Below are 15,122 nucleotides of genomic sequence, written 5' to 3' on the forward strand. Positions count from 1 at the left end.
CTTTTTTGTTTTTAATTATTTTTTCTGCAAATTGTTTGTTTTTCGCATTTGTTAGGCTTACCTAGTTATAGATACTAGGTGCCATCACGACAGTTCACGGAGGGCGAACTAGGGTCGTGACAAGTTGATATTAGAGCTTTAGGTTCATAAGAGTCATGAATCACAAGCCGGTTTATTAGAGTCTCGCGGATCGATACAGAGACGTCTGTACTTATCTGCGAGAGGCTATGTAACTGTTAGGAACTGGGGTCGTGACAAGCAAACTAGAGTTATGACAAATGCAAGATGAACTCAACCAGTTTGAAAGGAGTCAAGTTTGGCATCTGGTTCCAAGATCTAAGGACGGATCAGTAATTGGCACAAAATGGGTCATCAGAAACAAACTTGATGAAGATGGAACTGTTACAAGGAACAAGGCAGGATTAGTAGTTCAAGGATATATCCAAGAGGAGGGTATAGACTATGATGAGACCTTTGCACCAGTTGCAAGGTTGGAAGTACTAAGACTGCTCATAGCCTTTGCTGCTTACATGGAATTTACTCTTCACCAGATGGACGTCAAGAGTGCCTTCCTCAATGGCTATTTAAAGGAAGAATTGTTTGTCAAGCAACCTCCAGGGTTTTAAAGCAAGGAGTGTCCGGATTATGTGTACAAACTTGATAAAGCACTATATGGGCTCAAGCAGGCTCTTAGAGCATGGTATGAAAGATTATCAAAATTCCTGCTTGAGCATGGCTACAAGAGAGGTAAAATTGATAACACTTTATTCTTGAAGGAAAAAGATAAAGACCTTCTAGTAGTACATATATATTGATGACATAATCTTTGGAGCAACTACTGATAAATTAAGTAAGGAATTTGCAAAATTAATGGGGAGTGAATTTGAAATGAGTATGATGGGTGAGTTTAATTTCTTTTTAGGCTTACAAATTAAACAAAACTCAAATGGAACTATGATCCATCAGATAAATATGTGAAAAAGTTGTTGAAAAGGTTTAAAATGGAAGAATCAAAAGAAATCGATACTCATATAGCAACAGCTACAAAATTGGATATAGGTGAACCTGGTTCATTTGTTGATCAGAAGTTGTATAGGGGAATGACTGGTTCTCTTTTATATCTCACTGCTAGCTGACCTGACATTATGTTCAGTGTAGGTCTTTGTGCTTGATTTCAAGAAAATCCAAAGGAGTCCCACTTGACTGCTGTAAAGAGAATATTGAGATACTTGAAAGGCACCACTAACCTTTGTCTTTGGTATCCAAAAGGTAGTAATTTTAACCTTATGGGATATGTTGATGTTGATTATGCAGGTTTCCTTGTGGATAGGAAAAGCACCTCAGGTATAGATCACTTCCTTGGTTCATGTCTTGTGTCATGGGCTACCAAAAAGCAAAATCCAGTGGCCTTATCTACTGCTAAGGCTGAGTATGTTGTTGCTGCTTCATGTTGTGCTCAATTGTTGTAGATCAAATAGCAATTATTGGACTTTGGAATTGATGTTGGTTGCATCCCTATAATTTATGATAACATTAGTGCCATTAGTATGACAAACAACCCGGTTCATTATAAGAGAACTAAGAACATAGATATTTGGCACCATTTTTTGACGGACAACTATGAGAAAAGTTTGATCACTGTGGAGTTTTGTGTTACTGATAAGCAAATTACTGACATCTTCACGAAAACGTTAAGTAGAGATCATTTTGAAAGGAACAGGTTGGAATTAGGGATGATTAAGATCACCTAAAAGGACCAGTTCAATGCTAAACGACAAAAAATTGAAAAAACAATAAAAAGAATTGGTTAGAAAATTTGTAAAATGTGTATATAATTAGACTAATTTTTGCTCAGACTCATACTTTCAATATATACTCTTGTGCCATGTGTTAAAATAATTCATTAATCTCTAATGTTATTTTCTCTATTTTGGCAAATTTAGACTTACACAAGAGACTAATCAGTGAAGAACTTGGTTCATCGGGATAACAAGGTATGTTTTTCTACACTCTGCATAATTTAAAATAATAATATTTGAATCCTGAGCAGAGTCCTACCTAAGTCCAAATCTCTTTTAAACCTATCCAATAAATTTGAACCAGTTCCGTTCAAAAGAGTCCTAACCAAATTAAATCACCTAGATCCTAGGGAAGACTCCACCGTATATTAAAACTTAAATTTCAGTTCGATTAGACATCTAAATGACTGATGAAGCCTGTTGTTACCCATTAATTATCCACTCCTTTTAAATTAATTATCATCATCTCTGCCTTCTCTTCGTTATTCTCAAAACCGTCGAAATTTCTCTATATCCTCTCTCATCTTCAAAAATTCAATCTACCTTTCTTCTTTCTTCCAAGAACCAAGCACAATATGACTAAACCCTCTGATAACCCTGGTACTCCCCCACCAAACTCATCATCTTCAACCACTCCTCAGCCTAAGAAAAGAAGAGTTAAGATGTTTGCTCGCAAGAAAGTTGCTGGGAAGGAATTATCAAAGAAATTGAATGCACAATTAAAAGCTAGTCAAGCCCAAGAACCTAAGAACTCTGACGACTCCTTCAATTCTACAACTAGGGGGGAAGAAACTGGGTCTTCTGATAATGAACATGTAAATTCTGGAACAAATACTACTAATGAGGTTATTTTTGTGGTAGTTTAAAATCTGGAAAATAGGTTTACTTGGTTAGATCTGTGGTGGATGTAGAAACTCCGGAGTCCAGAAAGATAGGTGGTAAAAATAAAGAGGAAAAAGAAAAAGATAGTGAGGGTGTTCGAAGTGAAGAAAGGGGAATGGGAAAAAGAGTGGTTGATTCTTCACCCACTTCTAATAAAGGTAAGATGGCTATTTGTAGAGCAGAACCAGATAAAGTTGAGGAAAGTGTCAAGAAAACAGGGGAAAGTGGGTCTGGCGAAGCCATTGAAGGGCTAGTTAACCTTGGGCAAAAAGTAGATGAACCTGGTTCATCAGTTAAAGAAACCCTCACAAACTTATTGACAAAAGTAGGTGACAGCTACAACCCCAAGAAGAAGAGAAAATCCATGGCTAAGACCCCTGGCACTGCTAGGGATAACAACAAAATGAAGGTTACTCCCTTTGACTCTATTGAGATTCCTCCCACAAGAGGAAGAGCCACAAGATGTCAACTAAAGCAGAATAAGGAAGTGATGCAGAAAGCATCAGAAGAAGGCAAAAAGAAACGGCTGGACAAAGGGATGAAGAAAGTGGGAGAGCCTGTTGAGGCTGTTGATGTGGATGAGATGGACCTGGTCCATCAAGATGAAGATGTAAATACTGAAGTGGGGTTTCAGACTCCCAATCCCAAGAAAGCTAAGACTTCATCTAAGAAGTCTACTCCTATGCCAAAGTTTGTTGACCCATCCACCCGGGTAAAAAAGACCAGGTCTATAGTGAAACCCAAACAAGTAAAAATTTCTGAAGAAGAGGAATGGAGTGGAGAAGAGGAAGATGAATTAGACATTGAAAAGGACAAGATGGCCAAATTTGGCAAAAGAACTATTCTGAAGAGTAGAATCCCGAAGGATTTGGAGGAGGAAGGAATGGTGCTACTATTGAAAAAATTAGAAGTGCAAAGCTGGAAGGACATAGTCTTTCAGATGGATGGCAGGTTGGCTAGGGATGAAATAGTTTAGTTTATGGCAAATGTTGCAGTACAGGATGGAAGGGTTACCAGCTTGGTGAAAGGGGTACAAATCTCTTTTGATATGAAGGAGTTGGGTGAAATTCTAGGTGTACCTACTGAGGGGTACAATGACTACACAAAGCATAAGTGGCCTAGCCTAGAAAACCTTCCTACTACCTTTTCCATTACCAGAAAGTTCAGTAACAATGAGGAGAAACTAGAGCCCAAGGCTATGTACAAGAGTGAGAAGAAGCCATTCTATAAAGTGTTGTTCGAATTTGTCATCAAATGTGTTCTGCCAAGGCAGTAAAGGAGACATATTGCAAATTTTATGGATTTAGTTCTCATGGAGAGTTTAGATAGTGGGAGGCAGATAAATCCGCTGGGTTTATAATCCAGCTTCTTGATAGGGTTATCAATGGCACCAAGTCTCATGTCATTCCCTATGGCTTCATTCTCACAGCTGTGCTTGCACATTTTAAGGTGCCTTTGAAGAAGTTGGAGGTGGCTACAAGCAAAGATCACTTTGGGGTGAAAACTCTGATTGCTTGTGACTATAAGGTTCTTGCCACTCCTAATGAACCCGGTTCTTCCAAGAAGGACCCAGTCAATAGGAAGGCCAGATCCTTGGTACAGAAGAGTGAGGCAAGGGAGGCTGAGATAGCAAGGCTGAAGACAAGGTTGACTGAAGTAGAATCTGAGAGAGATGCTCTCAAAACTGAACTTGCAAGGGAAAAAAAGAAGAATGATGGAATTCTTCAAGACATGCTGAAACTTCTCCAAGCTAATAACCCAGCACCTAGTTCTTCCAAGCCTTAACTTCCTAGCCTAGTGTAGTTCCTTTAGTGACCCAGTTTGGGATGTTTTTCTGTTTGCTCATGTTTTCAGTATTTTTATTTCATTTTATGCTTTGTGGAAGAATCATATCACCTATCAATGAAATCAATGAAATCTGCTGGTTTTTGCTCTAAAAGTTTGTTTATATTTCTTTAATGGTTGAAATTCTTAGTTTGATCAATGATGATTAATATGTGATTGCATTTGGGATAACCTTAGTGGCAATGAGTAAGTTTTAAAATATGGGTATTGCACATGTTTTATGCAACTTTTTGATGATGCCAAAAGAGGGGAAAAGGTTGTGCTTTAAACAAGTGATGTTTAGCTTTGAACAGTGATGTTTATAACCTAATGAATCTGGTCCTTGATGATAAGTGATAAAAATGAAAAATGTTTCTAACATTGTGTTGATGTTGAGCTAAGGTGAAATAGGGCCTAAGCTTATGAAAATCACAGAGTTTGTCATCATCAAAAAGGGGGAATTTGTTGGCCCAAGTGAAAGTTAGTTTTGAAGATTGACAAAGAAAGCTCAGGAATGAATCAGGTCCATCCTTTGTGGTGCATAGAAATGAGCAGATTCAAGCATGTGGGATGCACGTGAAGGAGATAAGTTTAACTTGGTATATTTAATATCTCCTGATCGAAAAAATTTCATAATTGATAAAGAGAATGACTCCTTACTCAAAGAGAACATTGTCCAAGATAGAGAAGGAGTTAGAAGTTGAGATGAACTAGAACTCTTGCACCAAGGAAGAGTAGCATTAGAACTCTAGTAATTTCTTCATCTACAAACTCTATATTGCAGAATATTCTCACATTACATGGAATGCACAAAAGTTGAAGTTAAACGTGAATTGAGAGCAAAATAGCAAGGCATTTTGAAAGCACTTCGTGTGTGATTCAAGTGTGCAAACCTGAAGCTACATGAACCAGATAGAAGAACCAGTTCCAAGTGTCTTTCTTTTATTATAGATCAATTGTAGTAGGTGTTTTCATATTGTACATTTCAGCTTTATCTATAGGCAATTGTAATAGGTACTCAGAGTTTTCAAGTTAGAGTTAACTTGAGGTTGTCGCAATAGTTAGAGGTTATTTGCTACAACGAGATTAGAGTTAATCCTAGGGTTACAAAAGTGTTTTGTAAATGCCGTTTTTGGCTCAGTGATTTGGTGAAGAGTTGGGGAAAATCCTACTAGGAAGTAAGTCATGGTTTTTTCACCTTTTGAGCCAGGTGTTTTCCACATAAAATACTTATGTTCTTTACTTTTCGCATTTACTATTCCTGCAATAGTAGGTTAAGGAACACTTAGACGAACCAGGTCCTTCCATAATCAGTTTAAGCGAAAAATTGGACACCACACAAATCACCCCCTCCCTTGTGTGGTATTGAAGTTAAAACATCAGAAAGGCAATGGATAACTAAGATATCTGCATTAGAAGTGAAATGTGAATTCAAAGATGATAAGTTATACGTTTATGGTTTTGATAATTTGTCAAACTTCATTTGGGAACCAGATAGGAATCTGGTACAATCAGTTCCTTTGCGCCTAGCGTACATGATAAGTTGTCCGGCCAAACTCTCGAGAAATCGGATAAGGGAATAGATAAGGGACCAAATAGGATTAGTTCCTCAAATGTCATACAATCAACTCTACAAATAAAAGTTGTATCACTATACCGAGTAATAGCAGTGCAGTAGCACATCCGCTGCTGCTAGAGACCAAACCAAAAGTTGAAATGGCTCTATCTCTTCACATGCTCTCTCATATATAAGAAACTTTATACAAAGTTTGACCTAACACTCAAGAATCTAAAATACCCTATCATTCAAGTGTCAGACGCTATTGTTTCCTCTAGGTGCACTCGAGAACAAAGTTGCTGCAAACCAAGTACCAAATCCCAACACTGAAGATGTCTTGAGTCCTTATGTTTGTTGAGTCTTTATTTTTTTGTTTTTTTACTTATAAACTTACACACCTTTCTAGAAGTAATTTGTAGGACATCATTGACCATTATTGTTTTGGTTGTGTTGACTAGAGTTAGTCAAGAGTGTTGCTTTGTAATAGAGTTATTATAAAGGGCTTACAATAGAGTTATTATAAGGGATGATGGATTAAGAGTTTAATTCCTAGATTGTAATAGGTTGTAATCTGAAGTTTTCTCAATTTAGTGGAGTTAAAATCCTACTGGAGTAGGTCGGGGGTTTAAATCATTGAGCAGGGAGTTTTTCATGTAAATATCACATGTTCTTTACCTAATGCTTGTTTACTATGAGAACTTATAGAAAACAACAATAACAACAACCTAGTAAGTGGGGTTTAGGGAGGGTAGAGTGTACGCAGACCTTACCCTTACCCCTGAAGATAGAGAAGTTGTTTCCGAGAGACCCTTGGCTCAAAGATAATCTATAACATCAGCATAAAGCAGACAAATAATATTAGCACCGTAAGTGACAACAAATAAGTGGAAGGACAATAATTATGGTAGTAATAAAATAAAAAATAAAAAGTGTGATAGAACAAAAACCGCTAGCAGTCTTATACAAAATACTATCAGACTAGCAAGAACAATGAGGAAAAACGCTTAACTACCCCCTAACCTAAAACTTTAATGTTCGACCTTCGCACCTCCCTATCTAGGTCCATGTCCTCGGAAATCTGAAGTCGCGTCATGTCCTGCCTGATCACCTCGCCCCAATACTTCTTAGGCCGCCCTCTACCTCTCCTCGTACCTGTCAAAGCCAACCGTTCACACCTCCTAATCGGGGCATCTAAGATCCTCCTCCGCACGTGCCCGGACTATCTAAGTCTTGCTTCCCGCATCTTGTCATTCATGGGATCCACGCCCACCTTCTCCCAATCATTCCTAATCTTATCTAGCCTAGTGTGCCCGCACATCCACCTCAACATCCTTATTTCGGCTACTTTCATCTTCTAGATATGAGAATTCTTGACTTGCCAACACTCAGCCCCATACAACATGGCCGATCTAACCACCGCTCTATAGAACTTACCTTTAAGTTTCAGTAGCACCTTCTTGTCATACAGGACTCCATACGCTAACCTCCAACTTATAGAAAACCTTTTCTCTATATTGTTTGATGGAACCTTAGTTTCTATCAAAAGAGAATCAATTTCAAAATTAAACACTAATACACAAGATTCCAAGAACTTTACACAAAATAGTTTCATCATAAAAAGAAAATAGCTAGTATAGTTCCAAGAAAAAGGATAATTTTACGACATCAAGAAAGCAAGTGCAGTTTCAAAAAAATTACAACTTAACTATATTGGTGAATTTGATTCAAGAAACTGAAACGAAATCGATATAATGCAAAAGGGGTTACAGAGATGGCCAAAAAAAATTAAAGGGCGGAAGAACTATAATAACGTGACGAGTCCTTACCTGAAATGAAATGCAATTCCAAAATAGTGGGACAGAGAAAGCTCTTTCCTATTTCTGATTATGGATATATGTTTGTATTATTTGCCTCGACAAGTAGAGCGATTTTGATCACCAAAGAATCGGAGATTGAAGAGAAAGAAAGAGAGCTCAAACTTGAAAAAGGAGCTGAACGTATAATTATAACGCTGGAAAATTTTTTAATTAATAAATTCTGAATGTGGAAATCCATTGCCACGCGCAACAAAAGCGCGTGTCATAACAACTTGCAACCAGATATGGTAATTCTTTCTTTGGATTTTGGGCCCAAAAAGGGTGAAAATTGATCCAAAGGTGAGTGGCCTAAAGTCCACAATTTAAATGGTAAAATTATGGGGGTCAACACAAACAACGCTTAAAGTGGATGATCTTAGAAGCCTTCTCCGTTTGCTCTATAGGCAGAACCGCATAGTTCCAAACAAGTGTTCCTCTTGCTTGTCTTATGGGCAACAACTTTTTAACATTTGACGTTGAAGATCTGCTGATAGGGTAAGTGGGGGATAAAAATTAAAAACTACCCAAAAAATATAATATTTATGCATTTTTTTCAAAATTATGAGTCTAAGAAGGATATTTTATATAAATAATCAGCAAAATTTATTGTTTATTTTTTCTGGCCGATATACATCGATTATATACTTATTATACAAAGTTATACACATATAATACATATTTTATATATATATAGTTATTTACGTAAGTTCTTGTACATGGGGTTTATATGCGTGTCAACTTCTCTAGATTATTTGCTTCACTTCAAAAGAATCCCTTTCTTAGTTATATTCCGAATGAAAAATCGTCACTCCTTTGTTGCATGTTAGCAACAACATAATGAGAATAAGACGTCAAGGATTAAGTTACCACTCATCTGATCTGCTCCTAATTTCATTTTAGTATTGCCATCTTTTATCTATGTGCTTCCTGCTTAAACTATTGAGAGAGTCAAAGCAAAGGTACCTTTGTATGCACGAGACGCTGAAGACGATCAATGTTGAAAACCGCATTTCTGTTAGTAGATCTTTTGATCTTTTATCGAATAAATTGCTTTCTTTTTACGCCCTTTGTATCGCAGCTGGTGTGCAAATTCAGATTAAGTTGTCATTTTATCTTCGATCACCAGTAAGCGTATGAATGAAACCAAATGGACTCATGTAATTGATACGAGCTGAAGAGTGCGTAGCTTCCGGAGGTTGTACGTTAAGTTTAAGAGATAGGACGTGGATGTTAAGTTAGTTATCTTAGAGGTTGGAACTAAGTTTTGAGTTGCTCACTTAGGTCCGTTTATAATTATTTTATAGTTATCAGTAAATGCACATTGACCCAGCAACTGCCACATAGGAACATAGGACAGCGGTAGATTCCTTTTTCTTCTTTCCTTTATAAGCATTGTACTAGAGTCTTTTTGACAAAATGAATTAAAAACCTATCTATTTTTGCTTTGTATTTTCCTTTCCTTAGCAGCTTTATCTTTCATTTTCTTTCTTTAATTTAATGTTCCAATGTCGTTCGTATCAGTGGTATCAGAGGAGATCTCGAGCTCTGTGGAATCCATGACAACTGAAATGAATGAAGTCATCTATACCTTGCATAAAATCTATATGGATGTGTCAAGTTTTCCTGCTCGATAGGAACAACTAGAAGTTGCACAAGAGCAAAATAGTAGAAATCAAGAGAAAGCTTTGAGGGAGCTCATAGAGGTACTTTATGAGGTGGTACATGGGGAAAGACGACCTGAAAAAGATAAAAACTTAGCTCTTAGTGACCTAGGACAACATGGAGGTGAGATCTATTCTCCTCATTATAAACCCTTCGACCTAGGTAAGCTTGCAACTCCTATTTTCTCTGGAAATAGTAGTACTGTTGTAAGTGTCTCCCATTTCCCAACTATTTCCCAAGTTAATTCTCTAGCCCCAAACATTATACCAACTGGAGCTTTTGCAGCTTCAATAGCATCACCTAGTTGCATTCCCATAACTCAAGGCTCCCAAGTTCACCCAACTCCAGTAGAATACCAATGGTACCCCAACCTCCTATACAACCCTTCATGTTTTACACCCAAAGACCACAGAATTTCCAATCACCCTACCCTAGAGCTGTAACATTTCTACCACAACCCTTGAACACTCCACATAGCCAAGGCATTAGCTATCCTGCCACTCAGCAGCTAAGCCAAGGGTCACCAGTAGGATTGCAGCCCCCCTACACTCCTTTTTACCAAACACAACCATACCCCACTGCCTATTACACTCAGAACACATATATACCACCACACTTATACCACTAAATTCATTTATACAGCAGCCCCTCCTCATTGCCAGAACACTCCTGTTACCAATTAGCACCAACAGACCACAACCAACCCCTATATATACACCAACATGGGTGAATTTTCAAAGTTTAATGGGGAAGACTTGAGGACATGGTTGTATAAGGTAGAACATTTTTTTGTTGATGAGGAAGTTACAATCAAACAGAAGATGAAGTTGGTTTCATTGCACTTTGAGGGTGATGCCTTATAGTGTCATCTAGGATACATGAGGAGTAGAGGACGCATGCCTCTTCTAACCTAATAAGAATACCTATGGGCTTTATATAATTGCTTTGGAGCTAAATATTCAGACCCCATGACAGAACTTATGAATGATAAGTACACAGGTTCAATCAAAGACTATCAGAAGGCTTTTGTTAGCGTAATGACCAGGATCAATCTCTCTGTGGAGCATGCTATCAATATCTTTTTGAAACCTGAGCTTAGCAATTCAACAAAGATAGGAAATCTTTGTAGCCTGCCCCAAGCTTACTATCTAGCCAGGCTACATGAAGCCAACTTTGCTGCACAAAGCAAGGCTATCAAAAATGCATATGCAGGTCATGCTTCCTCAAGAGGCTCTCAAGGTTAAGGTTCGGGAGGAATGTCTATGAGTAACTTGCCTAACTACAAGAAACCAGTCACTACATCTTTTGACAATAATAGAAAAAGGAGACTAACACCAGCAGAAATGGATGAGAAGAGAGCCAATGGGATGTGCTTCTTTTGTGATGAAAAACTTGTGCCTGGCCACAAATGTAAGGCAAAAAGGCAAATTTATACTCTGGAGATAGGAGAAGAAGGATTCACTACATAGGAAGAACCAGAGGAGGAGGTAAAAATCCTTGAGGTTCAAGAGCTTGAAGAGGAACCAACTGAGAATTGTAAGATTTCTCTGCAAGCCGTGAATGGCTCAAAGGGGTATAGGATACTCAAGATCCAAGGATTCACTGAGCAAAGACCAATCAATATTCTCATTGATTATGGCTCCACCCATAATTTTATCAATGAGAAGGCAGCTATGAGGATGGGATGCAAAATTCATCAAATCAGTCCACGGGATGTCTCAGTGGCAGATGGGAGGGTCATTCAATCTATAAAGAGAAGTAAGGAGTTCACATGGTTAATGCAAGGAACCATGTTACAGGATGAATTATTATTACGTCCTACAGGAAGTTGTGATGTAGTACTTAATATCCAGTGGTTGAGCAAACTGGGAGACATTAAGGTCAATTTTGAGAAGCTGTGGATGCCATTTGTGTATCAAGGGAAAACTATGACATTGCAAGGGATCCAACCATCTTTTAAAACTGTAGATGCCAAGGCACTCCACAAGATATCAGTGGATACTGGTAATATTTTCATGATCAGAGTTTGCACAGAGAAAAATGTTGAGGCTAACCAACCAGACATAGCTGCAGAAAGGACAGTAAAAATTCAGCAGCTGCTAGATGGATACAAGGAGATGTTTGAGGAGCCTAAACAATTACCTCCTTCTGGAGGAGTATTTAACCATCATATTCTCTTGCTAGAAGGCAGCAACCCTGTGAACTCAAGACCTTACAGGTACTCACCTATATAGAAAGATGTTGTTACGCACCAGGTTTTCGTATGTGGAAGTATGCCATAAGTAAATTGATATAAGCTCGAAAATAAGATGTTACATTCCGCATTTTCGTACGTTAAAGTTTCATCATAAGTTAATCGACGTAAGCTCGGGAATGAGATTATTTGAAGATTATAAGAATTATGCTATTTCAAACAAGTGATAAGTAAATTCGTGAAGGTGAGAGGTTAAGCAAATCGAAGAAAATGAATTTCGTCGAAGTTTGACATTTTGGGATAAAAATACGGTCCGAGCTATAATACCCGGTATTTATGGACTAGTGTCATACAAGGTACCACATGACCATGATAGTGAGGTGTATAAGGTGTGCTAAAAATGAGCAATATTTTAATTAATTTGAGATAATTCTTAATTATGTGGGTAATTTGTTAATTATTGGTTAATGGAAAATTATTAAACTAACAATTAATTAGAATTGGATAACTTGTTGGATCTTACCACGAACGTGGCAGCCCATAAAGTGGTTAACAAAGCCACTAACTGACTCATATAAGATGTAGCAAGATGTCACATTATTAGAGTACATAACAAGGTTAACATTTTTTTAGCCTTCTGCACGGGAATTGCATAAATATATTCACTCTAGCAATGCAAGCTAATGTTTGCTTACCCCTCACCCCTTTAAGATTAAAAGATACAGCATCACGTTGCAGAGAGATTGCATACGTGATTTACAATGGTCGGAGCTGTAACGTGAGATTTTGCGATTCTAAGAAAGTACGGTGCAATCGTTCTCAAGAATATCATATGGATTTTCCCCTACTTCGATCCGCCATTTCGTATTTTTGCAAAAAACCGTATGTTAGAGGAATTTTAAAGAGAATCGATTTAGGTATGTTAAGGCTATCCCTTCTTTCTTTTGGCATGATTTATACGATACAAATGAAACGAGCAAATGCAAATTTCCATAAATGACTCTATTCATAGAAATACTAGAGATGCTTATGTTCTTGATTCCCGATGTGTCATATTATTCTATCATCTGTTCATGGGTCTCAGAAAATACGTAAGTTGATAAAGTTTACTTCATGACATTAATCAAAGGCATAATGGTCTTATGACGTTCCAGGAGATTTTATTGACGTACTTCTCATGCATTGCATTCATTTACATTGATCCATGACCAGATGGCATTATATACGCATATTGTAGACATGTAACTTTTGACTCTCCCCGAGATTTTATACATTTTAGCATTTAAATATTTAGATTAGGTCTAATATCGCTATTTTAACTAGTTTTAACCCTTTTACTTTATTTTATCACAAAAATAAAAAATACAAAACTATTTTCTCTTATTTGGCTAATTGATATTTTATTTAGTTACTTTTAGTTTATCTACCTTTCATAAAATTAAAAAAATATACAAAAATAGTTTCACTTTTAGTATTTCGTTTATTTTAGTAGTTTATTTTTATTAAAAGTAATTTCTATATTTTATAAATACATTATACCTTTTAGAATAAGATTTGGGATTTTAGCTAAAAGAGTTTGAACAACCCTAAAACTAGTCTAATATTTGAATTTTCTTAAGCAATTTTGGACCAATCCAATTACCCTTAACCCAAATAACCTTAGCACATTACCCCATTCTTAACAAAAGACCCTAAGGAACCTTTCTTCTTCTACACACCCCAACCCTAAGAAAAAAAAAGAGAAGCAGCGACAAACCTCCATCTTCTTCTTCACTCCTAAAAACTCCAGCGACAAACCTCCACCCTAAGACCACCGTCTCTAAAGCACAAGCTCGGACACACCCTCCTCTGAAAAAGTTTTCTCTGCCGCCTCCTCTCTTGGCTCTATCATCTCTCATTCTCGAAAGATCACTGCCGCATGCCATCAAAAGAAAACACGAATTAGGTTCAGTTAAATGCAGTGCTTATGAACTGGCGTTTTCAACTATCCACCCTACTTCACGTAATTCACTCCATCCCTTATTTCCATGTCTCCAAATGTGTACTTCCCTATACTTGAAGACTTCTGGTCAAAACATATGATGGAACATGTTTTTGGAGTGAATTGAGGATAGAGAGGTCACGAACAGTGAGGTGGGAGGAATCTGTGGCTTTAGGCAAAAATTAAAAGAACAGAGGCGGGGCTTGAGGGATCCATTTTTGGCAGATCTTCACCTTTTCTTGGAACCTCGAAAAACACACAACAAAATAATACATATTTCTGCTTCTTCACTTTTCGGTTCTGGATTTTTATTCAAGGATGGACTTTGGTTAAAATGTGGGTCTGAGTCCGTGTTTGGTTGAGTTTTCCGGCGCCAATTTGAGATTTCGTCCGGCTTTTAGCTTTTCGGTGCCGATTCGAGATCCGTCCGCCGTTCGTTACATTTTTTAGTTTAAACCAGTGAAAAAATTAATTTCCAGCTAAATTAAGGTTCATTTCTTACTCCTCTCTTCAATTATGTGTGCCTTTACAATTGTTTTGATGAATTGGAGCCATCTGATGTATATGCGTTTGACATTACATGTACATTTGTTTATTTGGAATTCTTATTGTTTCCCAGTGCACTTTGATTAGTTTTAAGGATTATTGCTGAATCATTAGACAGTTAGTAAGCCTAATTAAAAGAAAGACTAATGAGATAGTGCATTGAAAGCTCCTAAGTAAAATGGGTCGTGGATTGGAAAACCTTGGAAAGGAAATTTTGGCAAGAATAGTGAAATGGATTTTGGACGTGGTGTTGGAATTAAAAGGAACTACACATTTACTATTTTATTTTACTAATTTAACCGCCAGTAGTATGTTTAGGTCCGCTAACACGTGGGTAGGCAAACTTTTCGGCGCGTAAATAATCATCATGACTATGGGTATGGTTCGCATGGCATAGTCATGATACATAATCCCAAATTCGGGTGCTCTTCTCATATGACCCGACCATAACTTCAAACAGTAATAAAATAAGCATGTTGTAGATCGTGGGTGCGGTTCCCGTGACGTGATTCGCAATGTGTGCAAAAATAAACAAATGTACGACAATCGTGACTTGTTCCAGAAAATAATTTCATAAATAATTAAAAGTGGCTAGAAAGTTAAAAATGCACAGTAGGTTCTAAACATGTAATAAATTAGATAATTTGGCCAATATTAATAGTTGAGGGACCGTGCTAAAACCACGGAACTCGGGAATGCCTAACACCTTCTCCTAGATTAACAAAATTTCTTACCCGGTCTTCTATGTTCGCAAACCATAAATAAGAGTCAATTTCCTCGATTTGGGATTTAAAATAAACCGGTGACTTGGGACACCCTA

General features: G+C 37.3%; 2 protein-coding genes across 2 annotated transcripts; both read left to right on the plus strand.

Moving 5' to 3' along the window:
• The first annotated feature begins 278 nt into the window (after positions 1-278).
• LOC138875162 (uncharacterized mitochondrial protein AtMg00820-like) lies at positions 279-626 on the plus strand. The gene has a single exon (XM_070153986.1). It carries the CDS (start codon positions 279-281, stop codon positions 624-626), a length of 348 nt encoding a protein of 115 aa, XP_070010087.1.
• A 1,748-nt stretch (positions 627-2,374) lies between these two features.
• On the plus strand, positions 2,375-3,657 carry LOC104240297 (uncharacterized). Its single transcript, XM_009795122.1, has 2 exons — positions 2,375-2,614; positions 2,680-3,657. The coding sequence occupies exons 1-2, from the start codon at positions 2,375-2,377 to the stop codon at positions 3,655-3,657; spliced, it is 1,218 nt and encodes a 405-aa protein (XP_009793424.1).
• The last annotated feature ends 11,465 nt before the right edge of the window (positions 3,658-15,122 follow it).

This window comes from Nicotiana sylvestris, chromosome 8 (assembly GCF_000393655.2).
Source record: "Nicotiana sylvestris chromosome 8, ASM39365v2, whole genome shotgun sequence".
NCBI lineage: Eukaryota > Viridiplantae > Streptophyta > Magnoliopsida > Solanales > Solanaceae > Nicotiana > Nicotiana sylvestris.

Excerpts from the sequence above, each read along its gene's own strand:
- LOC104240297 (XM_009795122.1), top strand. The coding sequence starts at position 2,375 with ATGACTAAACCCTCTGATAACCCTGGTACTCCCCCACCAAACTCATCA. Across the intron at positions 2,615-2,679 it reads GGTCTTCTGATAATGAACAT|GTTTACTTGGTTAGATCTGT; the intron begins GTAAATTCTGGA and ends TCTGGAAAATAG.
- LOC138875162 (XM_070153986.1), top strand. The coding sequence starts at position 279 with ATGCAAGATGAACTCAACCAGTTTGAAAGGAGTCAAGTTTGGCATCTG.